We start from the raw sequence: 25,260 nt of genomic DNA, 5'->3' as shown, positions 1-25,260 counted from the left end.
TGTTGCATCAATGTTGGCATCTTCTTCCTGAAAATGATTAATTAATATTTTGGTATTAGTAGCCTCTTGCTTGGCTTGAATTTCTGCAGTAAGATGTGGAAGTAAATGATGCATTTATACAATGGTGCTTACTATAGTTTATATAGGGTAAGTGTAGTAAATGATGCAAATGTGCTTTTAGTTCCCTGGTTTACTTTGGATTAACTTACATTTGTCTTTGTTTATAATGATAAATTCATGTCTTGAAATGGTTTGACTGGAAACAGCTGGTATACTAAGGAATTTGCCTGACATTAGAACAAAACAGAAGTAATATTTATCCATGAAGTGGTGGAGGGGAAGCTCTTTAAGAGAAGAGAAACCAACTGAAGCAATAACTAAAGGCAGTCACAGAGTAGGAGCTAATGATGGGAACATGTGTGGAAAGTTCAGGAGCACGCCTGTGACTTACAGTATGAAAAGCTTCCTGTGAGACTCTTCCCCTCCCCGATGTGGTTTCCCATTGGAAAATGCAAAGTTAAAGTAATAACAGTGCTCATATAGCATATCCTGTCTACTCCTCCCTTTCCCATGTCGTGTCCTTGACATGAGCAGCAAAACAAAGGCACAAAAGGGCAGCAGGAAAAAATTCTTTTATGTGTTACCCTTTGGGAAATGTGGACAATTCCATTCACAATCACTGTTGATATTCTGTGGGTAGACTGCTGGAAAGGAAAGGTACAAATATATTTTCTACTTCTAGCCTTAAATAAAAGGTGCTTGCTATCACCAGAGTCTTGGCAGTGACTTGCAGCTGATGGGAGTATGTCCTGTTTGTTGTTGCAAATCTGTAGTCAAGCTGCTTGAACCATGCTGGTTGTGGTGTGCATTGCTACCTACCTAAACAGGAGAAAGAGCAGCAGAATGTTCTGATGGACATGTTGTTTTGTGCATGTGAATGTTGGATACACTGTGGATTTTTTTGCTATGAGACTTTCCTTTCTACTTTTCTGAAATAAAGAAAGAATTGTGACTTTTTTTTTTCCAAATGGGGAAAGTAAGGACAGGTGAAGTGGGAAATCATCAAGGCTGGGCCAGGAGTGAGGATCAGAATACAAATCTCTACCCTTTCTCTTCGCAGAGTTCACTGGTTACAGTAAACTGTAGTCGAAATTGCTGAGCAGCCTCGCCTTGTGGCCAGAGCTAACGTTACCTGCTCAAAGAGCTCAGCAGGTCGGTCCAACCAAATGCTTCTGCGACAGCATTACTTCCCTGAGCTATTAAGTAATACACACTGTACTTACAGGCCTTTGACAACCTCTGGCAACTACTAATTGATATCACTGGAAAAGGTATGGTTTGCCACTTTGACCTGTTACTTTATGTCAGAATGAAATGTCTGTTTGACAAACTTGCAGGCTGCAAGTAGAGCTTTGTCCTGAACTAGGGACACCATGAGCTCAGGTTGTGTTCCTCCTGATAGTCTCTACTGTCCATGGCCCCTTCCTGCTGTAGAAAACAGCAGTGGTGTTCCACAGACCATTAACTTTAGGGAGGACTAGGAAGAAAGCCCAGATCCTCATTACAAGAGTCTCAAATCTTTCCTGTTCAGACAAGTTGCTGTTCACCTGTATTTATCAAAGCTATGTGGTTAGTTATCCTGTACATAAACACTGTTTTGCATCTGCCCTTTGGAAGTCAGGATTCCTGATCTTCGGTGTTGCTGTCTTTCCAGAAAATAGCTGTGTAATGTACTGGCAAAATGTCATGTTTTGCCTTCAGTGGCTGGCCTTCAGTGGCTGGTCTGCATGAAAGATAAACTACTGCTGTAGGCTCAAGTGATGCAAGGGGTGATTTTGTGAGCACGGAATTTTTCTGATGGCCTCTGCTGAACATCCTTTTTTTGTACAGTTTGCAAAGTAGCCTCTTTAATTATAAAAATAAAAATTAATTATTTTAAATGAATGATAGATTTAAAATGTAAATTGCAAGTACATTGCAAAGCAAAGGTATTCAAAGTCCTGACAATCTCCTATAAAACATACCATATGCTTGAAATTTGAGCTGCCCTGTGACTGTGGACTCGGAAAGACGGCAGTGGGGCATGTTGAATTACTAAGTGGCAAGTGTACAAACTCAGCACGTAGCTGTATCATCTGAATTATTGAGGAGGCAAAAAGACTAGAAATGGCTCTTCAGTGAAAGTGAATTTTTTCTTCCGCATTCTGTAGTCTAGAGGTTGGGACTGTGCATAGCCTTGAGGTTTGCAAAAATCAAGTTAATTTGCAAGGATTCCTGGAGTCTGGCTGGGCAATTCTAATTGTGGTGAAAGGTTGCCCTATGATTGTGCTAAAAGGTGCATGTACTGCTCTGTGTGTGTGCAGTCACATCCTCTACTTTGTACAGTTGTGTAAGTAAGAATCTAACAGGTGATTTGCAAGTGGAAATAGTAAGTATCAGTAGTATATACCATTTATAGTATTTGCATACAGCTATTTTAGTTGTATTAGTTGTTCTGTTGTTATACTCTTCCCAAAAGTGGTGATGCTTTTGAGTAATGAATTGTAGATTGTTTCTGGTTGGTCTGGGTTTGCCTTTAACAGCAGCTGCACAACCACATTTTATTAGAAATTATATTTCTTGCAGGATAATTACCTTTTTCACAAGACGTCATGTTACAGCGGGAGTGGGATCAGTCTGTTCATCAGGTCTTAGACTTGTTTTGATACTGTGAGTTGAAAAGCTTGTCTGTTTACCTTAGACTGATAAAAGACTGCTTTTCCCTATGAATATGCTTGCACTGTATCCTGAGGGCATCAGTGATATGTTACTATTATGATTACTACTGTAAATAGTTCCAACCCTGTTTTCTGAAGACATCCTGCATTTGTTCAAGAATAGGTCTCTCTTAAGGGAAGAAGTCATACAAGTGGATAATAGATTTAAAAAAAAAAAAAAAAAAAAAAAGGAAGTGCATCAAATGCCACAAAATTTCATCTGTTATGAGTTAGCTTTTTTCGGAAAAGACCCTTCTGATTTTCTCCATTAGTATATATCTGTCCTTGGAGTTTTTAATGTTTCTCCTCGCCATAAATTTGAAAATGTTTACTCAGGTGTTGAAGTTAGTTTTGAAAGTGGTCTGCTGAATTTCTTGCTGCTACAGCTTTTTTATAATTATAGTCTGCTGTCTTCAAAATGCTTTGAGATTGTGTCCATGTGTAATTAAAGCCATAAATGCTTTTGGGAAGGCTGTTCTACAGCATCCTTTAGATCCTTTTAAAGTAAAAAGCCCTTTTTAGATCAGCCTTGTATTGCAATGTTTGTATTTTGATCAGTTTGATTATATTTCACACAGATCTTAAACTTACTTATATTCTGTAATATGAAGACCTTTGAAGAGTGCCACTTCATTTTTATTGGCAAGGATTTATATAGTACAAATTTGCATTGAATTTTTAATGGATTTATGTTGCTGGGTGTTATGTTGTTGAAGAGTAGAAAATGACAGTGTTTAATAAATACTGTAACTTCGTACAATGTTTCCACTGGTATGAATGTGTATAAATATACATACTTATATTTGAAAAGGTAGCTTTTGAGTGATTAAGTGTATTAGCATCTCAAATGCCATTCTGGGCAATAGACTTCTAGGAACTGGTAAGATGTGAGAAGTGATACCAAGGATGTCTTGTGTCCTGGAAAGCTATCACATGGCATGCTATAACCAAGACTGTAAAATTCTGTTTCTGGTATTGTCACAATTGCCTATGTGAATGTAGGCAAATGTCTTGTACCTCCATTTGCAGCAGTATTTGTTCCAAGGCTTCCCAAACTTGCAACTTCAATTTCTTAGCTCTTATTTAATACTAACAGCTGTATTTAATACTAAAATGCTAGACCCACCTTGTTTGACTCAACCCTTTTGATGTCCTCATTAAGAGCGCATGAGCACAAATTATCTGTTGTGCAGTTATTTTATTAAATATTGCACCTCAGGCCAAAACATAACCTACCCTTTTTGCTTATCTTCTTACTCTTTGAGGAGCAGTACTCCTGTGTGCTTTCAGTATGTTTGCTTCTTCATTGAAGAGAAACGTGTAGTGCAGTGCGGGGGCCTTCCTCAGGCCAAGTCATATGAAATACATCTGTATGTCCTGTTTGAGATAAAAAGACATGGCAGAAGAGCTGCAAGACTGCACAGAGGTGATTTCATTTGCAGCATTTCTAGCTAGCACAAGGTTGAAGCCAAATACTCTTAATCTCTGACCGCTCTGTGGCGGTGGTTTGGGAAACATGCATAACTCCGTCCTCTCCTCCTCAAAACTGAACATCAGCCAGGTGGTGTGGTTCTGCATGTTTAAGTTTTTTTGGTTCACCTACTTATGGAATTACCTCGATGTAATCTGCTAATGTTTGTCCCTGTCTTTTCTCTTTCATGCCACAGTTCAGTTATTCATTATTTTATCTATTTCCTACACTCCCATCCTGTTCAGTTGTCCCTTAAGCATCACATTTGTGTTCTTCACCTCTCTGATGTCATTCTACTTCATCCTGGTGTTCTCTGTTAGATCAGACTTCTTGCCACTGACAAAAATAATGTTTTTTATTCTCTACAACTCACTTCCCTTGTACCTCAGACTTGTTTCTTGGTGTTGCTTTATTAATTGCCTCCAGTTTTAGCACAGAGTGTTTTTACTTCTCCAGTTGTTTGTTGGGGTGAGTGGTGGTGGTGGAAGGGTGTGTGTGCAGATGAAACATTTTGAGGTAAATTGTGTGCTAGAATCTCTTTCCTTCACATACCATTAATAACAGTTTTTTAAAGCACTGTTCACACTGTAATGTAGTCAGACAACATACACTTCAACTTACAGATGACGATTTGTTCCCTGATTCTAAAACTGCATACATTTCCAAAACATGGGAGATTTTGTTTCTTAGCCAGGCCTGTGTTGTGTTAGTGTCCTCTTGAAGATCTGCTTACTTCATTTTGCTGTCATCTTGAATTATATGGAAGACACTCCAGTGCATTTCCGTGGATTATATACTCTTAAGTAATAACTGCTCTGTATAGGGTCATACCTAGAGGCCCGACAGAGGTTGATACTCTGTTCTATTCCTAGCCTAGTCTCCACTGTGACAAGCAGGCTACAGGCAGATAGGGAATGTATCAAACACAGCAGTGTGTGTGTAAACTGTGCAAGTTCTGTGCCACATGCACTTCTTGTCAATGTGTGGAAAACAAGGTGGGATTTGTTGTGAAGTTGAACCTGTATAGACAAAAGATCCCGGAATGTTGAAGGGAAAGTGAAACGAGACTATAGAGTAGAACTTGACAAAGACTTTTGATTATTGACATCAAGGTTTGCATTTCAGATGCTTTTGCCTTGCTAAGAGTTGTGTGTTGTTTTTTCTCTGCTTGAATTTATTTGCTGTGGAAGAGAACAAATCTACTGCGAGAGGCTGAAAAGAGCAGGTTGGGTCATGTGGGATGTTAGAGGGAAGTAGCTCTTGGTTTCAAAGGTTCTAAAATGCTTTTCACTGTAACATCTCACTTGACTTTGGACAAGAAGGTAACTCTGAAAGGGATCAAGTGTGGAAATGCACACCTTGACATAGCAGATTAAAAAGCAGAGGCTATAGGAGCATGAGAACCCCAAATACCAGACGTCAGCCTTGCAGGCAAGAATAACATGGGGGTCATAAAATGGAGTGCTAAATCCAAATACCCCATGAATAAGAAGGCCAATATATATATGTGTGTGTATATATATGTAAAAAAATAGTTGCTGTGGAATGAGCTATGCTGAGCCAGTGGAAATGTAAGGCTCTAGGACTGTTGGATAATGAGCAAGAAAACCACAATTAAAGAAACTGAGGTTTTAGGTGTGTGTTCTGCTGAGCCTGTAATGTAATGTGAATTAATCTTATATAAGCTATCACCTTCTGATAGTAATCTAGAGGATGGTAAATCAGCTTCAGATGGAGAATATGCATAAAGCTCTTAGTAAGTATGAAATCTGAATGTATTTGGAAATGCCTGTGCAACTCTTCTTCATAATGGTTTTAATATTCTCCCTGCTTGTATTCCTGACTGTTGCAGCTAGTGGCTGAACTTTCAAACTTCCTGATGAGACACAAGCTAATTTTTTTTTTTTCAGCAGGGTAAACTGAGGTGTAAAATGCAAACAATTTACTGATATTCCACAGCAAGTTCTAGACAAGATCTTGTGGTTCTGAATCACAGTACCTGGTATGACTGATGTCTGGGCGTTTTAATTCTGACATTAGCCTTCTGCTTTTTTTTACTGTTGAAATTAGAACATAATTAGAAAAATATGTTGTGATTGAAAATCTGTTTCTGAATTCTAGCACGGGATTGAGAGAAGATAGGCTTGTTTTGTGACTTGTTTTGTGTGAGTTAGGGATTTTCCCTTTTAAAATTCTGTAGTGTAGGAAACTCTTTCCTGAGGAAGGAAGATGTTAGTAATTTGCTCTATTTCTTGAATAATATTGCAAAGAATGCCATTTGGTTTCATGTTGTCACTACTCTGTCCTCCTTCTGACCTCTTTCAAGCTTTCTTTTCAAGGTTTCTTTAGGTGAGATAGGTGTGCCAGATAAGATGGCATCTTTTTTCTCTTAGCATCTGATTCTAATTAAGTAACCATTTTTTCCATAGATGCTAACTGTGTTATTGTATGTGACCAGGGTTCAGGTTTTTCTATTTTTGATCCCCTGTTTCCTTCATTGCTAGAATATTTTTGTTAAAAAATTTGTTATATTTCAGCATGTGTATTGCTTGCTTACCGTAACAACTGCTGCAAGGAAGGTCATCTGCTCTTAATAAGGAAAAAACATATGGTGGAGAACTGAAAAGAGAGAGTGCATAGTAAATGTGGTGCCAAAACTTTTATTTATTTATACAAGTCATATATAGATTTTTACTGTTATATGCTCAATACATTGAACTATTGCAGGTCTTTGTGTTGCTGTTTAGGCACTGGGCACTGCTGTATTCCTTAGCTCTTAAACTTGATTTCACTTACTTCTGAAGACTTTTTCTGATGGTTATGCCTGTGTTTTGTACTGAAAACAGATTCCTTATTTGAAGAGTAAGCTTTGATTCTTGGTGGAGCTTTGCAAGAGTTATTTGGGATACCAAAGAAGGTCTTTCTGTAACGGTCTTTTCAATGGCTGTTTTGGGTTTGTCAAGGTTGAAATGCCTCCTTTTTAAAGAAGGGCTTAATAGAGAAAAGTGCTATATAGACAGATGAATTAATGGATTAATGTGTTGCTGATGCAAGATTTCACGGCACAGATTGGTAAATTGTAAGAAGCGTCAGAAACAGAGGGTCTGCCTTGATGCACAAATGATTCTGTTTTTCATATTCACATGATAGAATCATAAAAATAGGTCTGAAACGAGTGAGAGTCATCCAATTCTTCCCTGGCTCAGAAGCAGGATGAGCTATGGCCAAACCAGTTCTGACCAGACTGGTTCTCTAAAAAACCCCAACAGATTCCATAATCTCCTCTGGCAATCTCTTCCTGAGCTCGACTAGCTGTGCTCTTCTACACACTGTTTTTCTACGACCTAACTTAATTCTCCTGTTAATCTTTCTTGCTACAGTTTAAGCTCTTCTTTCTTTTACACATAGCAAACAGGTAGAAAAGTCTGTTCCTTTGTTGTTTGAAAATTGGTTGTTGAAGCCTTTTCAGCTTTCTCTAAGTTAACAGATGGGTCATTCAGTACAGAACCCCAAAGTTACAACCAGTGTGAGGAGGTATTTGTGTGGCAAGTTACAATTCAGAGGTGCTGCTTTGTAGCTCCCCTTTGTTCTTTTGCCTTATTTACTTTAATGTAGCAGGACTCAGAAGCAGCTCATTTTCATGCTGAAGATATTGCATTGCTTGATGAGGATCATTTACTGGGTAGGCACTCTTCTGTCAAGGGTACCTGGAAAGACTCTTAGAAGATAGGCTTCACCAATGTTAGCACTTGTTTCTATTGCCCAATAAAACCAACACAAATATACCTGGGTGTTCCTAGAATAGTGGGTGAAACCACGAAACAGATTCAACATTTTTTTTTCTTTCCTCTTTGTTATAAGACTTACTGGTTGTGACTCAGCACCTCCTCTGTAGCAGTTGGGAAGATAGGGTTTTTACAGTGACAAGATTCTCTCCCCCGAAGAATAGTACACTTTGAATGAAAAAGCATTGTAAATGCTTCCATTATTGGATTGTAATTGGTTAACAGGGAACTTGAACTGCTATGAAATTAGACTTCAAGTCTTAACTTCTTGTATTACTTACAGACCAGTTATTTTCAGTGTAGCTGTTCTCTGTGATCTTTTACAGAGGGAACTCATTCTATTTCTGATTTAACAGTAAGGAAGTTGCTATGTAAAACCTGGAAATCTGTTTATAGGGTTGAGTCAATATATGTGATTTTTCTGCAAGGTAGTGCTGTTTGTTTCTACAGCCAAAAACTGGTAAAGTTGAGCAAATTTTAAGTTTAGTGCATATTCTGCTTGCATGCCACCAAAGGCCAATGACTGGCTGTTAGCCCTAGGGCTCTTGTCAATTGATCCAGGACAGTCGACCTGGTTGGATTTACAGTCTAATAGAATTATTTCTTGTTTGGTTAAGCTTTTAGGAAGAGGCAAGACCCATAGGGCTTTCAGTGAGAATATGTTTTGTTGCCTGAATTAGAGAGCGTGAGGTTAATTCACTTTTTATGCATAGGCATTTATATGGTTATGGTGATTAAATTGTAAAGCGAAATAATTGGTGTTTGTTCAGATGTTTTTTGCTTCATATAAAATGAATTAAATGGTTTATTCCCTTGCTGCATTTGAAGGAGTAAACAAAGTACAGATTTCAAACCAGTTAAAGTGTGTACTTTTCTACTTACTACTGTTTTCAAGTTTCTGTTTAGACTAATCTGCAGTCTATAAAGTTTCTTTTCTGTCAGGTTTGTTTGCTTTGGAGTTTATCCAAAAGGCACTTGCTTAAGTAGTTTCTCATGGCTTTTAGAAATCCACATGCCAGTTGGGGGAAAAAAAAAATTGTTTATATTAATTTAGGTACATAATTCGTAATAAATTCTATATCTTGTCCGTCTGTTTTATGTTTGCATAATAAATGAAGTATAATGTCTATTTTAAATTTTCAGATGCCTTCAGTAGCCATAGAATGTGCACTAAGAAATAGGTATTACTGTCAGAATGCCAAAAATTATTGTGAAAACATGAATATTTCCGAGAGAGATGTTCTTCGTAAAGAACAAGTAGCTGCATATTTTGAAGGATAAGTTGAGTTAGATTGCCCTCAAAATTCCAAATTATGCTTGGCTTCAGCTTTCAGTAACGCTGTGTTGTTCTCTCATAAAGTTGAGGGGTGGCAGTCAAAAAGGTAGTTAGATAAACCAGCAAATAAAATGGGTATTTTAACACGTGTAAAACCAGATAGCTCTGGGATGCCTAAAAGTTAAGCATCTTTTTGTTGATCTTGTTGGTAACTATGAAGTTGATGTCATATGCAGGTTCTGACTGTGATAGGAAAATTTTCAGCTACACATCACAGGTATATGCAAATATAAGTGGTTTTCTAATGAAAAAATATTGCATTAATTTTAGAGGTCATGCTCCAGATGTTACTTGATCTTCAGACAGTTGTTGCTATCTTTCATAGTGTTATGTTGACATAACATTAATTACAAAATTGTTTTGTAATCTCAAGAGAAAACAAAGGTTTTCTCTTAATTTGTAGTTTAATGATGTGATCCTACTTACCAACTGCATTTGAATTACAAGTTTCAAAATCTATTAGAAGTTCAGTAATTTTTCTTGGAGGGCAGTTTCTTGATTTCCCTCACCAATGTGCTCTCATTGTGAGCTGAAGGTGCAAATAGCAGTACTCACCAAAGAACATGATTTTTGGTGCTGTCACTATCAAAATGGCAAAGCTGAGCTATGTCAAATCCAGCTGGTTCAGTATGTTTAAGAGATGAGACTGTGCAGCTGGTTTTAGAATCTCCTGACTTTGAAATGCCTGTATACAGTCTGAGAAGCAGTTCCAAATTGTTTTATGTGGTGGAATTAATGTTTGAGTGCTGCATTTTAGGGGAAAGTTAATATTAATTCCCCTGTTTAAAACAGATCCCAACAAACAACCAGAAGTGGAATGAAGTTCAAGAGCAAAGAGAAGAAGCAGCAAGTTGTTTAGGGAGAAGAAAAAAAATACTACACTGCCCCCAAAGTGGAAGTGTGGAATGAATGCTTAAAGTAGGGTAAAAGCAAACTCAGAAAAATGAAAACCACATGAATGAAAATCCATTTCCAAGCAATAAATTTCTATTGATTTTTTTTTTAGCAACATTTGTAAATAATTTGGTTTTGGGCTAGTTCCTGAACTGTAGAATTAAGCCAGAGACAGATCATATTATTATATATTTATTATTATATATTTTATTATAAGACTTAATTTTGAATGGCATCTTTATTTAAAATAAAGTCCAAGTATGCAAGAGTGAGCTGCTTTTGTGTGGTGTCACGTGAGATGATTATCTAATAATTTGAGCAGTTGGCTATATGCAAATTTTGTCTTAGACATACCTCTGTAAATGTGGAAGAAAATGTTGTATTTTTAGAACTTAGTGTCTTACACATGTTGTTTTGAAAAAGCCTAAAGCAGAATGCATACTTCAGAATGATGGTTTAATAAAATGAAATACATTTTACAGTGATCATGACATTGAGATAATTTAAAGAAACATTCTCTGTTTAGTGAGGACTTAAACAGTTGTGATTCGGTGTTTTTGAGAGTTGGTTGGGCTTGGTGTGTTTTTATGGAACTGGTACTTTTTTTTCTCCCCTCTGCCCTGTCAGGTAAGACTTGTTTTGGTCTTCTCTTACTGAAACACAGTATAACCTTCTACTTAGTCACCAACAATGCTAATAAATGAAATTAAAAGCAATTATGTATGGGGCTAAAGAGGTCCTATGCTAGTTTGTAGCTGATGAATATCTGTATCTGGGGTACCTTCTGTCCTGTAAATATGCTTTGGACTCATTTTGGCTCCTTATCCAGGGTTCTCAGAATGTGGTATGAAATAGAAGTGGTCAGCTTTAATAGTTTATGTCCTCAGGCTTGAGAAAATACAAGTAAATCTGCACTACTGCTGGTTAATTTCTGTGCTGGTTAATTTCTGTGCTGGTTAATTTATTTCAGTGCTGGCTGTTGTCATCTTTGCTCATTCGTGTGGATGAGGGGGTTCCACTTGGGCTTTTCATCTCCTGTTCTGCTTTGGCTGGACTCTCTTTCGTCTTTGATGGGAACCCAACTGCATCTTGCTCTCAGAAATGTGCATGCAAAGGGGAAGCATGTATTTTCATTGAAGACTAACTTGAGTAATTAAGTTTGCTTCAAGGTCTTAAAAGACCTAGTACCTAGTCATGATAGACCATGCATGTGTATGCTGGAACATCCTTGTAAGATAGTGTGAGAGGGTGTGCTGTCCTTGCATAACTAACTTGAAGATGAGGAGTGCCTGACTGTAAGCCGTAACTTCTTGAGGTAGCTGGCCACTTCAAGTAGGTGTCCAAAGTGCAAGCAAACCTCAATTATATTTCAGTACAGTGCTGCTGTAATTAAGCCAGAAGAGGGTCCTTAGGTGGCCTCTGTGTCCAGTCCTACCTCTTTCAAATGTTAGGAGTCTTAGGAACACGCAGAAAGTTGTAGAAAAACAGTTGTGCAGAGCTATCACTTGACAAACATAGCCTTCTCTGGCAAAACTTGTTTTTGGCTCAGTCAAAATATTTTGATGAAGTTACATAGACCTATAAACAATAACATGACTATTTTTTTCTGTAGTTCAACATCCCCCTTATATTTCTTTGTGTAAAGCTTAAAACCAACTGCTTCATGAGGAAATGATAAGGATGGCTTTATTTTTGTTGGGGAAATCCAGGTTGAAGGTTCTGAGTTGCCACACAGTGTGAATTGGAGGATATAAGTACCGGGGCCCGCCCTCTTTTAGCAGAAACCTTTATAAAGCTTTACACAAAGGGGTCTACAAAACATCAACTAAACTTTTTTTTCCTAAATGGCTAAACAGGATGTAGATATAAATAATAATTCAATACAAACTTACTTTGGTGGAGCTTTCTCACACACAGCTTCTGGTATGTTGAGAAATGTAGTTTCCTTTTAGAAGTAGTTCTTCCATTAGTTTCCGGACAGTGCTTAAGATGAATTCATACTATTTAAAAAAATAAATAAAATAAAACCTCTTGTTCCAAGGTGTTGTAATCTCTTTAGGTTAACAGTAATGTATGGGGGGGTGTGTGTGTTAGTTTGGGGTTGGGTTTTGTTGTTTTTTTTTTTAATTTGGTGTTTTTGAAATGCATTGTTCTTAATCAAAAATTGTTAAGATTTTTCTTAACTCTTTCCAAAATATTCAGAATTATGATCAGGTACTGGAGTAGAGACTTCTTGTACATACCATGTTACTAAAACAACCGTATAGATTCTGTCTTTTTAGGGCTTTCCTATTCTGCACATGAATACAAGTCTACTGAACATTGTCCTCACAAAATTTCATGCCTGTCTATTGTAACAAATACTGCTTTATCACTTTAAAACTATTTATTTTTGTTTTGTTTAAATGTGCCTTCTCAGCAGCTTTTCTGTGGTCTGTTCCATATAGCCAATCTCTATTGCTGACATGCACATTCTACATAGCAACAGGGAAATTCTTTTTGAAGCTACCATAGACAAAGATTTAAGGGCAGTAGCAGAATGTGAAACCACTTCTGTTTCTGGTTGTACGCTTGACTCTTTGCTTTATCTGTATCTTGGAGACACTGTCCTACCTTGAGGGCAAATCATGGTTGATGTAACCTGAAGGAAATTGCAAACCCTGAGATTGCCTGTCATAAGGGAGTTGGGAAATACCTTTGTATGAAGGCAGGAATGAAATGCTTGTCAATCTTGTTGATGTTATTACCTCTTGTTCAGACCAGCTAGTTTTGAATCGCTGGGGTGTCTTCAGACTTAAAACACACTGGGAGTGAATTCGTGCTTGGTTGTTTTTGTTTGTTTGTTTTGTCAGCAGAATAGTTTGTATCGAGTTGTTTCTCACTTTGAGTGGTGTTACCACAAAACAGGCTATGTTTATTTTTATTCTTTTGTATTCTCCTATAAGCTTTATATTCTCTTATTCTGTAAAGTTAACTAGCTTTTCTCAGAAATGTTTCTTTTTCCACCCATTTGCCTTTCCCATTTAAATTTGAGATCATTCTCACAGCAATACTACACTTGACTACCCATATAGGTTTGCTAATTTCTGATCTAATTCCTTCTCCCGTGGGCCATCTTGTCTCAGCTGAAGTAGTTTCTCCATGTAGTCAGGACTAGTTTATAAAGCCTGCCCCTTTCATATGAATATCTGAATCATTAAGGGAAGCCAGGATCAGTTTTTCTGTCAGTGCTGGTAAGTGCTTTGTGCTTTGCCTTCAACATTTGCTTTGCTTGGTGTTAGGGATTTGTGTATTTATTTTTTGCTTGTCTGTAGCTCAGCTTCTGCTTCACTCAGTCTCTTCCTTTGATGACTTATTTCAGTCTTCTACTTCTTAAACTGTATCTAAATGGAAAGGTCTTTTGTGATACTCAAGCTAAGATGTTTTATCTGTAGATCAAAATAATTCTGCATTACTGCCCCTTTATTGTGTATATGCAGGGGACTTTGGGGAGGATTCTGAGACCCAAGAGGTGTATGCATGCAATGTGCACTCCTCCTTCCTTTGCCTTTTCTATGCTGGTTTCTTTTTCTTTTAATTGTTACAAATTTAATGCTTACTGCCTCAAGTGCATGGTCTGCAAGATGTTAGCAGCAATTTCTACAAAGGTTCCTTCTGTCATCTCCCTCCCACCTTTTTTTTTCTTTTCTTTTTTTAGTGGTCCTCGTTTTAAGCCAATTGCTTGTCTAAGCCTGGAGTTGTGAGGCTCTGTCTTATGTAAGCTACTGACTGCTAAAAGTTCTCTGTGGCTGTTTGGTTATTCTCTGTTTCTTTTCTACCACATTTCCTGACTGAGAAAGCAGTTGTTCCTCAAAAACTTTTTCTGGTGTTGGCAAGCTCAAAACATTGGCAATTTCTCCTTTTTATTTTCTGGAGAAATGTTGAGTTTCTGGCTTTGGCATTTTTATACTGGCAATCTTTAATCTACTGTGGGGACTTGGGAGATGACAGCTCATGATGTGTGCAGGGGATGGGAGAACAGGACAAAGTGAATGTTTGAGATTGTTCATGATACTCCATTTCAGATCTTTATGTGGATATCTGCTCTTGTGGAAAGTGGAAGTTAGTGACTCAACAGTGATCCTATCTAGTCCTGTGTTCCCACTGAGAGTGGGAAGAGTCAGCACAATGCTTTATCTTGAGTTTACCAACAGTGTTTTCTACATTAAATTGTGCTGAATACCTTTCATGCCTCTCTCTGAAGTTTCTGTGAGCCCTTATTCACAGCTTTTCAAATGTGCACTGTTGCTCAGTTTTCTTCAATCTATAGCGAATAAAAACTTTCCTGAATTAAGGGCTGTGGTTCTCAGAAGCTGATAACATGTATCCTCAGAGAAATTTCCATGAAATCTGATAATGGTTGTAGCTTTATATTTTAAAAAAAAAAAAAAAAGGACGGAGAGGGGGGAGAAAATTTGCTTCAGCAGTTTATCCAGTCACCCATGGGGTTTGGGGAAGATGCTTATTCTTATGCTAAGCAATTGGTTAGTTTTATGGTAGCCTTTTCTGAAGCATTGGAAGGAATGTGGAGAATGGTGGACAGTCGTCTCAATGTTCTTAGGTGCTTGCCAGGTCTCTGGTTCACATGACTGGAGTCGACTGGTAGATCTGAGGTCAAGAAGATGTTTTTTCTGAGGTCAGACTGTCTGGGCTGTGTTGCTTCTTTCATTTCCAGTATGTTGGGAGGCAGTTTGCCCACTGTGCACCGTATTTTACCTGCTCTGCACCCTAAATGTGGAGCTCGGGTGTTGATAGTACCCTCATACTGCCAACTCTCTGTGGCATTTGATCGGGTCTCCTGATGGCTAAAGTAATTTAGTGTAATTAAAGTCTCGGGGTCTGTTTTATAGTAAAATTTGAATAAAATTAATGGCATACAGGTTAATGCATTGAATACTCTGGTGATCATTTCCATCTTTTAGCTATAGCATAATTGTACTTTGTTTGCAAAATTAGTGCCAGAAGCAGTGACGATACTTTTTGTAAGCAAATTACTCAGCTGAACATGATCTGTTTTTTCTGCCTGAGCTCCAGTCATTATTTTGGCTAATGCTTGCGCATTGCTAATTTGGCTGTTTCATACCATGTATTGTTAAATTGCTGTCTCCTTCAGTTGTCTTGCTGCTCACTGCTGCATGACTGGTCACGAAAAACACATCCTACAGAGCTATTCCATGAAGATTGCATGCTTCTATACCACACGGATGTTGACTGATGGCTTGGCACACTGTGCTTGCAGAGCAGTCTTTGCTTATTAAAACTCAGAAGAGATTGCCACTCACAGTGTGTGTGGTTTAATGTAAAATACTGAGAAATATCCTGCTAAGTTTGGGGGAGTGATTATAAACCACTGATTTCTTATGTGAGAAATGCTGCTGATTGCCCTCTCCCTTCCAGCAGGAGTGTGAGTTTGGATACTGGGAGATTCTGTGGTCCTTTTCTGCACTTAGTTTTCAAGTGGACATTGAGCTATTAAATATGTCATTTATTTCTTCTTCCTAATGTCTCCAAGCCTTTTCCAGAAATTCATGGAGAATTTAAAAGAAGCAAAGATTACCATTTCTCAAACTTATATTGGTGTTTCTCAAAAAAATTTGCAGACTTGGTCTGTTGCATGTGTCTGTCTTCAAGTAGCCCTCTCCATTCCCCAGCACTGTCTAGTGAGAGTTTACATTACCCATGGTTGGTTGTCTTATCTTTAACTGCTAGTAGCAGCTTGTTTCTTTCAGGTCAGGAGAGTGAGAAACAGCTACAATTTCTGGATGTAGGTGTAAAAGTTCACTCCCTTGTCCTGAAGTGGCTGAGCTGTTGCCAGCAAAAGGTAGATAATTGTTCCCTGGGTAATAAAAGTACTTCAGTAGCTATTGTGAATTATGTGTGTTTTAAATCTTGCTTGATATTGTTGAATCTGTTAACTGATGGACTCTGGGCATGAAAATTAATATTAAAATGCTATTTTGTCTTTTATCAGATACTTAATGAGTAGGTACACAGAAGTTGAACAGACTGTGGCATAAATTATGATCTCAATATACGATTTGAAAGCTGTAATTCAGTACAGGAAGTGGACTCTTGTAGATGACATGGAATTGAGTGTTATAAAAACATGGTCTGACATAGTCTTGGTATGTAAACCAATTTAGTTGTCTAAACTGTACACAAAGAGATTTCCTAGATACTGGTTCAATGCAGAAAGTTAATGAAACCGAGAAATTGGGTTCTTTTTCATAGTACGTAGTAGAACATCATGCTACAAGATTGTTCTGGAGTTAAGAATTTAATAGCATTTGAAGGATTAAATGTTTGTATGGGTATTTAAATCATATTTGCACTGAGCAGCAAACACTTTTAGAGAAGACATTAAACCTCAGGTTTTCACAATATAACCTACAAAAGAGTATTTCATAGTCCTATACTTGTATACTTCAATTCTCCTTTGTACATCATCTTTTAGCAGCCACCATCAGGCACAGAAACTTGTATGGAAGTTAGTGTTTTGTTCTTCCTACTAAGAGAGAATCCCTAAAAACAATCAGTTTTTGTGAAGTTGCAGCCTATGTATACTTACTCAGCCCTGTCTAACATTTGCTACTGGCTTCCAAAGGTTCTGTCCTAGGAAAGAACCCAGGATTAAAAAAAAAAAAAAAAATCCTCTTTTACAGATACATCTGTTAGTAAACTCAGCTCAGTTTTAACACATTATCAGCCTTCACTTTCTGATTGCAATGCAATGCAGAAGATACAGAATAACTGTTACAGCATTATCTTTGCAGGTGGCAGAGATATGTGATGTTCTGGTACTGATGACAAAACACTTCCAATAACATCTATGGCTATGGTCATAGACACCTTTGATCTGCCTGGAATGGATGGAGAGAGGTATGGCTGCCCAGCTTAGCTCCTAGAATATAGTTTGAGTGCTCCCATATCTGCTTGAATACAAGGTCAGCCGGTTTAGCTTAAAGCGCTGTGTTTGACAGTTTACACAGTTGTCTTTTTGCAGGAAAGCACGTGAGATTCTTCATGTATTCCATGCCATTGATTCTGACATGTGAGTGGCATTCTCCATCAGAAGAGTCATATATGAAACTCTTCCAGACCATTGGAAACTTACCAATGTTGTTTTAGAAACAGGACTTGAACACAGGAGAGGTTAGAACTGTCTGGTGGCAAAGCCAAGCTATCGTAGATTGGGAAATATACAAGCAAGTTAATACTAATTTGCCTTCTGTGTTTCACGTGTGTTTTGGTGTAGTCTTTAATTACTTACATTGCTTTGTTTTCCCTCCTCCTTTCCCCGTAGGACCCATGAGTCATTCACTGCACAGGATGGGTGGTGGTAATTTAATTAGCTGCTGTTAACAATTGTGGAGAAAAACAGGTGGTATTGCCTCGTGTTCTTTTCTGCTATTTGAACACTTTTTTGAAGGTAGAATTAGAATTCAGAAATGGCTATATTGGGTCAGTCCAAGTAAGTCTCTTGACCAGCAACTTGCTTTCCAATAGCCATAAAAAAATGCCTGTGGAGGAGTAAGAACAGAAGAGTGTATGTGTTACGTTACCTGATGTCTTACAAGTTTCCAACTCTTCTAAGTGCAGGTGATTTCAGAGTTAGTTGTGGTTTATGTCCTTATTAACATCAGTAGATTTTCATCTCTGATTATGTCCAGTTTCTTCGTGAAGTCAGGCAGAATCCACAGCCTCCTTTCACAATGAGCTGGTGGTTCTTCAGGTGAACTACCAGTTACACGATGAACCACCTCTTGTCCTTTTGAAGCTGTCTCTGATGAGCTTAATTCAATGGCTCTTAATCCTTGTAGTGGAAAAGACAGCATGCAGTTACTTCGTACCACCACCCTCTAGAACCTACTTAAAACTTTGTAAATTTGTCAGACCTCTCAAAAATTCTCTTTTCCAGAATGAAGAACCTAAGATTGCTTAGACTGCTTCTTGAAGGAGAAGCAATTCCATATTTTGATCATCCTTTTTGTCCTTCTAGGAACCTCTTCCAGTTCTGTTAGCCTTTTTCACATCAAGAGGAATAAAAAAATACAGTGTTAGGTATAAACATGGTTAGATTGAAACATAGATTTTATACAATGACTCGATGTTGCTGTCCTTATTTCTAACACTTCATTTATTTTTTTTGAGAACTATCAAGGACCAAGCTGCTGTTTTTATGGGACTATCATAACCCAAAATCTCATTCCCGAGTAATGTAATGGTCGTCTTAGACCCCATCAGCTTATTAGGACTGCAGTTTTTTTCCCCTCCATGTAGATCACTTTATTTGTTGAATGTCACCTGCCATTCTGCTGTCCATTCAGTCTCACAGTGTTGCTCCATGAATCTTTGGTCTGTACTGTATTGAATAACTGGATGTTGCCCATTCCTCACCTTTGCCACAGCAGATACATCACAGATCCTTGAGAAATTTTGCAAGTGGCCTCTCTCCATTGCAGAATTGACCATTTACTCTTACCCTCTGTTTCCTGCCACTTAGTGAATTACTTGTCCGTACAAAGCTTTTCTTTTTCTGTCATGACCACTTGCTTTTTGTAAGTGTTTGAAGAATTTTGTAGAAAGCTTTCTGAAAATCCACCTTGTCTGTGCTTTTATGAATCTTTCTGTGGTAGTCACAGCTACTATGTCTGGGTACTTCACAAATGCTGAATTTTATTTAATCATATGTCTGCGAGGTTGTAAAATTTCTTCAGTTACAGAACAAAGCATAGAGCAGCTGAAGTCCAAACTGTGTAATAACTTAATGTCCAGTTTCAGACTCACAGTCATATTTTTTTTTCCCTCCAGAATTCATTTTTTTTCCAGAATTCTCCGCCTCATAGAACATGCCATCCATTCCCTATATGGATCCATAACGTTGACTGTACTGGTGACTAGTTCTTCTCTAAATCACACTCCAGGGTCTCACATTGCGTATCTTAAAATAGCATTGCTGTGGTTTAACCCCAGCCAGCAACTAAGCACCATGCAACCGCTCGCTCACTCCTTCCCGCTCCCAGTGGGATGGGAGAGAGAATCAGGAAAAAAAAAAGTAACACCTGTGGGTTGAGAGAAAGACAGTTTAATAGGACAGAAAGGGAGAAAATAATAATAAAATGACAATAATAATGATAAAATAATTGGAATATACAAAACAAGTGATGCACAATGCAATTGCTCACCACTCGCCGACCGATGCCCAGTTAGTTCCCAAGCAGTGATCCACCCCTCCTTGGCAACACCCCCAGTTTATATACTAGATGTGATGTCACATGGTATGGAATATTCCTTCGGCCAGTTTAGGTCAGCTGCCCTGACTGTGTGCCCTCACAGCTTCTTGTGCCCCTCCAGCCTTCTCGCTGGCTGGGCATGAGAAGCTGAAAAATCCTTCACTTGGTATAAACACTACTTAGCAACAGCTGAAAACATCAGTGCGTTATCAACATTCTTCTCATACTAAATCCAAGACATAATACTATACCAGCTATTAGAAAGAAAACTAACTCTATCCCAGCCAAAACCAGGACAAGCATCTATCTTTGAAATGTGTAAGTGTTCTAACAGAGCCACTCTGTGGCAGAAGCAGCGGTGGAATTATGTTTACCAAGCTGGTGGTCTTCTGCTTGTAGTGAGAAAATCCCTTGCCTTGTTCAAATTTCTGCAACAAATGATGCTGCAGAGTCTACAGATTTGTATGACAGACAAATTCGCTGTGATTTGTCCTCTGTGAGTCAAGGATTGTTGCACTGCCATTGTCTTCACTGTCAAAAGACTTAAGGACAAGTTAACATCATTACCAGAGATGTTTTTTTTGTCACTTCAAATCTGAAGTTAGTGTTTATGACACCAGCTGGTCCTCTGGCACCATCCAGCATAGTATGGTGTGCAGAGAGTTCAGCAAAGGCCAGAGATGCACACATTGGTCCAAATAATGACATATTGCCAAAATGCAGCAGTGTGACAGGAAACCATTTTTAAATCTTAATCACGGACTGCGCTCATTTACTCTGCCCAGGATTTGTGTGCAAATGTTGCTGCCTTGTAAATAATTTGTGCTCTTGCATTTTGAACTACACATATCTGTCTTCTGAGAGAATTAAAAAAAAAAAAGGTTGAAATTTCTGGAGAACAGGAAGTAAAATAAAATTATAACAGGAAAGAGCATGGAAAATTCTCATTTCCCCGCTGTTTTATTGTAGTGGAAAAGCTGGGCTTGAAAAAAGGCAGGTTATGCGCATGGATTTTTATTCATATCCGGAGTAGAACTGGATTTGATCACAGTGTCCTGACATCCTGAAATGAGGTCTTACAGTCCCTAACGTTAGTTGGTAGTCAACACATCCTGGGGTGTGCCCAAGAGGTCGTGGTAGACCAGCCAGTCAAAAGGTTTCTGCCTGATGCAGTCTTGCACCTGCAGGAGGGTGATAAATTAAGACCAAATGTGGAGTATGTAATTGTCAGTAGATAATAAAATACAGTAGATAGTTGTCTGTTCTACTGCTTTGGTGCTGCAGGAGGGAGGAGGCACAGAGTGAGGGAAAGAGAATGGGTAGGAGGAAGGAAAAAGGAATGTGGAGGTTTCCTTCAGCCAGTAGCCATCCTCTCATGCTTCTGTTCATCTTGGCGTTTCTCCAGGGGGAATCTAAAAAGATTTTTAGGATTTTTATTAACATTGTAGAGTATGTTAAGACTTGTACTGTTCCAGTATTGCCATATGTAAAGCTGTTTTACCACATGCACAGATGGAGTTCTTCATTGGTGTATTTAGAGAACCTGAAAACTTACTGTAACTAGTACAGGAAACAGAAAAGGAAGAAAAATAAAGTAAGGGAAGGGAAAAATAGGTAAGTAGACCTAGAGAGCATATGTGATAGACTGATTGGTAGGAATGATCATGTACATGCATGTACATGTTTGTACAAATATCTGGGGTTTTTTGTTTGTTTTTTCCCGACAGTTGCTTGCATATCTGGGACAATTTTTCCGTTGGCAAAAGAAAACAACAGAGAGTGGCTTTTAGGATCCTTTAGTATAGGCCACATAGCTGACAGTACAGCAGGAAAAACAGGGAAGTGTGTAGACTGCAACTATGGAAGAAGACAGCCTTTCTGCTGGGTCTTAACATGTTGACTTCTTGCAGTGTTTTTATATGTAGCTACTAATTTAGTTGAGCAGAATTTTAAATTCATGTGTAGATAGAATCTAAGTGAAGAACGGGAAGGTCAAATGCTAGATTTTATTTCTCATTTCCTCCCCTGATAGTTCTCATTTTCTCACTAACATCTGTTTTTGCAGGCGCTATGATGGATGTAGGTTAGATACTGTACCTTAGTGTGAATGGAGCTCAAGATGATGACTCACAAGTGGGACTAATCAGTTACTGTTGCTCTGCTTCTGGGCATTGGATACTGCAGAGTCTTGAGGTCAATAATAAGATGAGATGGTGATTGGTCCAAACATTGGGGATCTGGATAAGTTTCTAGTGTGGGTTGGGAATATAATGCCCAATCATTGGTGAACCTAAAAAAAGCTACTTTTAGTTATGAGTAATTAAGCTGGTTGTGTGGTAGTCATTCCTCTTTGTGAGCCTTCCTCAAACTGTGAGGATTTGTCTGTTATGGAAATGCTAGGTTGGGATTTTCAAAGTTACCCTTAAGGGTTGGTATTTGTGCAGTCCCTTCTACTTATTCTTTAAAATATGAGACTCCTGTAACTTACAGCCATCTCAGAAACTATTAACTGTTTCTTCCATCCCCTTGTGTGACTGCTGTAGAGCATGCTTGTTAGCTGACTGCACTCTCTCTGAACCTTCCCTCTCTCCTAAGGAGATTGGAGGATTAACAGCTGTTTCATATGCCACTTCTCATCCAAAGAACTTCGTACATGCTACTAAGTTTTAATCAGTTTACTTTTACAAGAATCAAGTCCTCTGTTACTGAAGTTCAGTAATCCCTGGCATGAGAACTACACACAGCAGACCTTTTTAGCAGAACCCTGATGTTCACTTTTAATGAGTTGGGTGGTTTGAGGAAACTCTCACATGTCCTGCGTTGTTCTTAAAGGGTTGTGATGTACCTCTTTCTGCTGCATTGGCAGTTTGTTTGCTAACACAGGGGCTCTGTTATCACTCTGCATGCCAGCAGCACATCTGCTTCCTGTTTTCTCTGATATAGGTGAATGCAGGTCTTCTCATTTATACTCTGCTTGTGATAAGTTCTGTGATCTATGGAACTGATTTTTTTTTTTTTGCCATACATTTAAAATAATGAGTCTAGGTTTAGATCCAAAAAACCTGTATGTTTTGTGTCCAGTACTGATTTTCTTGAATTTGTGTTTTATACTGACTGCAGGTGGAGCAGCACTGAGCTCTGGCACATGTGACTTTTTGTTGTTAGTGTATTAGCTGCTTGAAAAGTCATGCAATTCTCTTTGTACTTCAGATGAGCATACATAACAGGCAGTGTGATGGTACTTACGAAGGCCCCTCCTCCCCCAGTGTCCATAAGAGTAGTAGATGATACCGTGCAGGCTTGTAGATCCAAATTAGTAGTTTTTTCAAACTTTTCTGTGTTTTTCTTCCATGAGAGTGGCTTTGCAAAGGTGCTGTCAGCTTAGAGATTGGATTTGTTGTAGGATTCTGGTCACCTATTAAATTAACGGGTCAGATTAATGTAAATGAAAGGATAAAGAGCTCACTAGACTTTCAGTTCTGCATTGAAGCTTGGACAGCACTGTAGACAGTGTCATGCCACAGTTAAGGTTGGAGGAAATCTTGAGGGCCTCTAGTCTGACTTGCTGCTGAAAACAGAGTCAGCGAGGAGGTCAGACAACGTGGCCCAGGGCTTTATGCAGTCTGTGTTGAAAAACTCCAAAACCAGAGACAGCACAGCACTTCAGGGCAACCTGCACTGCTGCTGCACTGTCTCCATAGGGGGAAAGGTTTTCCTTTATCTCCAGTCTGAACTTGTCTTGTTTCAGCTTGTGCCCATTGTCTCTCATCCAACCACCATGACAGAGCCTGGCTCTGTCTTGTCAGTGACCTGCCTGGTGGCAGGAGAAGGCTGCTCTGAGGTGCTCCCAAAGCCTTCCCTTCTGCAGGCAGAAGCAGCCCCATCACTCAGGGTCCCCTCACCAGGCAGGTGCTCCAGCCCCTGAGCATTCTGGTGGGCATCTGCTGGACTTGCTTCAGTCTGGCAATGTATCTCCTGGATTGGGGAGCCCAAACCAGAGGACTCAGTATCTTAGCTAGGTGTGGTCTAAGAAGTGCTGAGTCAAGGGGGATCATCACTTCCCTCCATCTCCGGGTTGTGCCCATGCTACTACAGCGCTGAACGCTGCTGGCCTTTGCTGCTGCCAGCCCCAGGATGGCTCCTGTGCAGCTGGCTGTCCCCCAGGGCCCCAGGGACTTTCTGCAGAGCCGCTGCCCAGGCAGGCGGTGTCTAGCCTGGACCACTGCCTGGGGCTCTGCCTTCCCAGGGGCAGGGGTTGGCATTTCTCAGTGCTGAACTGCAGAAGGCCCCATTCCTACACCCTGCCTAGGTCCCTCTGGATGGCAGCCCTGCCCTCCAACGCATTGGCTGTTCCCCCCAGTTTGGTGTCATCTGCAAACCTGACAAGAGTGACTCCTCCCAGGTCACTGATAAAGCTGTTAAACCAGACAGGTCACAGGTTGGGCCCTTGTAGTTCTCTACTTTGTTACTGTGGTCCAGGTAGGGTACAAGCCATTAACTGCTACCTCCAAGCCAATCATCCAGCCAATTTTTGCCCATCTAAGTTGTGTTGGGCAACTAAGCAGGCAGTAATGTTTCTCCTCTTGTAGAGGTCTTGCTCTGTGACTTTTCTAGGCACCAAAATTAGATTGATCAGCCTGTAGTTCCCTGGACAGTTCCGCTTTTTTTTGAAGATGGCATGATATTGGCATTTTTGCACTTGTTTGGGACCTCCCCCATCTTGGTCACCATTGAGATCAGCCAGCACCATCTTTGGGTGCAGCCCTTCAGTGTGTCACAGTCTCTCATGTAACCCCTGACTCTGTTGTCACACACTGCTGGAAATTCTCCTCGTGGACAGTCTGTGGGTGATGATTTCGGCACAGTAGCGAGGCAGCAGTTTTTCTGAAGGGGAAAGGAATTAAGTGTCTTAAACTTGTAATGCAGCAGAAGAAGCTAAAGCACAGCAAAGAGGCAAACTTAAAGTAAGGTCTTCTAAAACATTAATGTTATTTTCTGACTACTTGTTATATTCCCTCAACTTTGTTATAATCTTTAATTTAAAGAACATACCTGAACATGACTAAGGTGTGTATCTGGTTCAGCTACTTAGGATAGCTCATTGTTGGGTTTAAATAAGTGAAAGCCAAGGTAGTTACTGGATGATTCAGATTTCTTTAACTTCTTGGGAGGCAATCTTTACTTTGTGTCTTTACTTCTGCTGTTTTCTGATACTGACAGGTAGGACCCAAGGGACCAGGTAAGAATTTTTAGAAGATATTAGTGAAACTTGCCCACTTTCCTTCTGTATTAATAGAGTGCGAAGTGCTTCCTCTGGTATTATATACAGTATATAGGTTTGTATGGATGTCCTGAATCTCCTGAATATCTCACTGGGTTAAACTGCATTTCTGTAGTTGACTTCAGAATTGCCTGTGTTATGGATGTGGCTTTGAGTTATGGATCTGTTCTGTTAGGAAGAGCTAGGAGACAACAGCATTAGAAAATTACTTAAGAACTTACTAAGCAAACTGTTACTTTGCAGATTAAAAAGTTGTACACTGACAAACGCACTCCAGCAAAGGTATGGAAGGAATCCAGCAGGTGAGTCTGCTAAGCAGCCTATGTCTAAATACCAGTTCTCAGTCTTCCAGAAAGTCAGTCGCATTTCAGTAGCAGACGACTGAGATTGCAGTTCACAAGCCCTATCAATTTAATGCATTTTCAGGGAAGTAGTTTTTTAAAAGTCTGTAACCGCCCCCCCCCC

The 25,260-nt window shown here is 39.2% G+C and overlaps 1 protein-coding gene across 1 annotated transcript in view; it reads left to right on the top strand.

Moving 5' to 3' along the window:
* The first annotated feature begins 5,507 nt into the window (after positions 1-5,507).
* The window catches only part of ARL15 (ADP-ribosylation factor-like 15), a 199,510-nt gene continuing 179,757 nt past the window's right edge, over positions 5,508-25,260 (top strand). Inside the window, exons 1-2 of the mRNA XM_010563548.1 lie at positions 5,508-5,549; positions 6,197-6,229. Coding sequence (XP_010561850.1) covers positions 5,508-5,549; positions 6,197-6,229 — 75 coding nt within the window. The remainder of the gene's footprint in view (positions 5,550-6,196; positions 6,230-25,260) is intronic.

The sequence above is a fragment of the Haliaeetus leucocephalus genome, unplaced genomic scaffold (genome assembly GCF_000737465.1).
Source record: "Haliaeetus leucocephalus isolate CR32 unplaced genomic scaffold, Haliaeetus_leucocephalus-4.0 Scaffold169, whole genome shotgun sequence".
Taxonomy (NCBI): domain Eukaryota; kingdom Metazoa; phylum Chordata; class Aves; order Accipitriformes; family Accipitridae; genus Haliaeetus; species Haliaeetus leucocephalus.
This window is presented reverse-complemented; position numbering and strand designations above follow the sequence as displayed.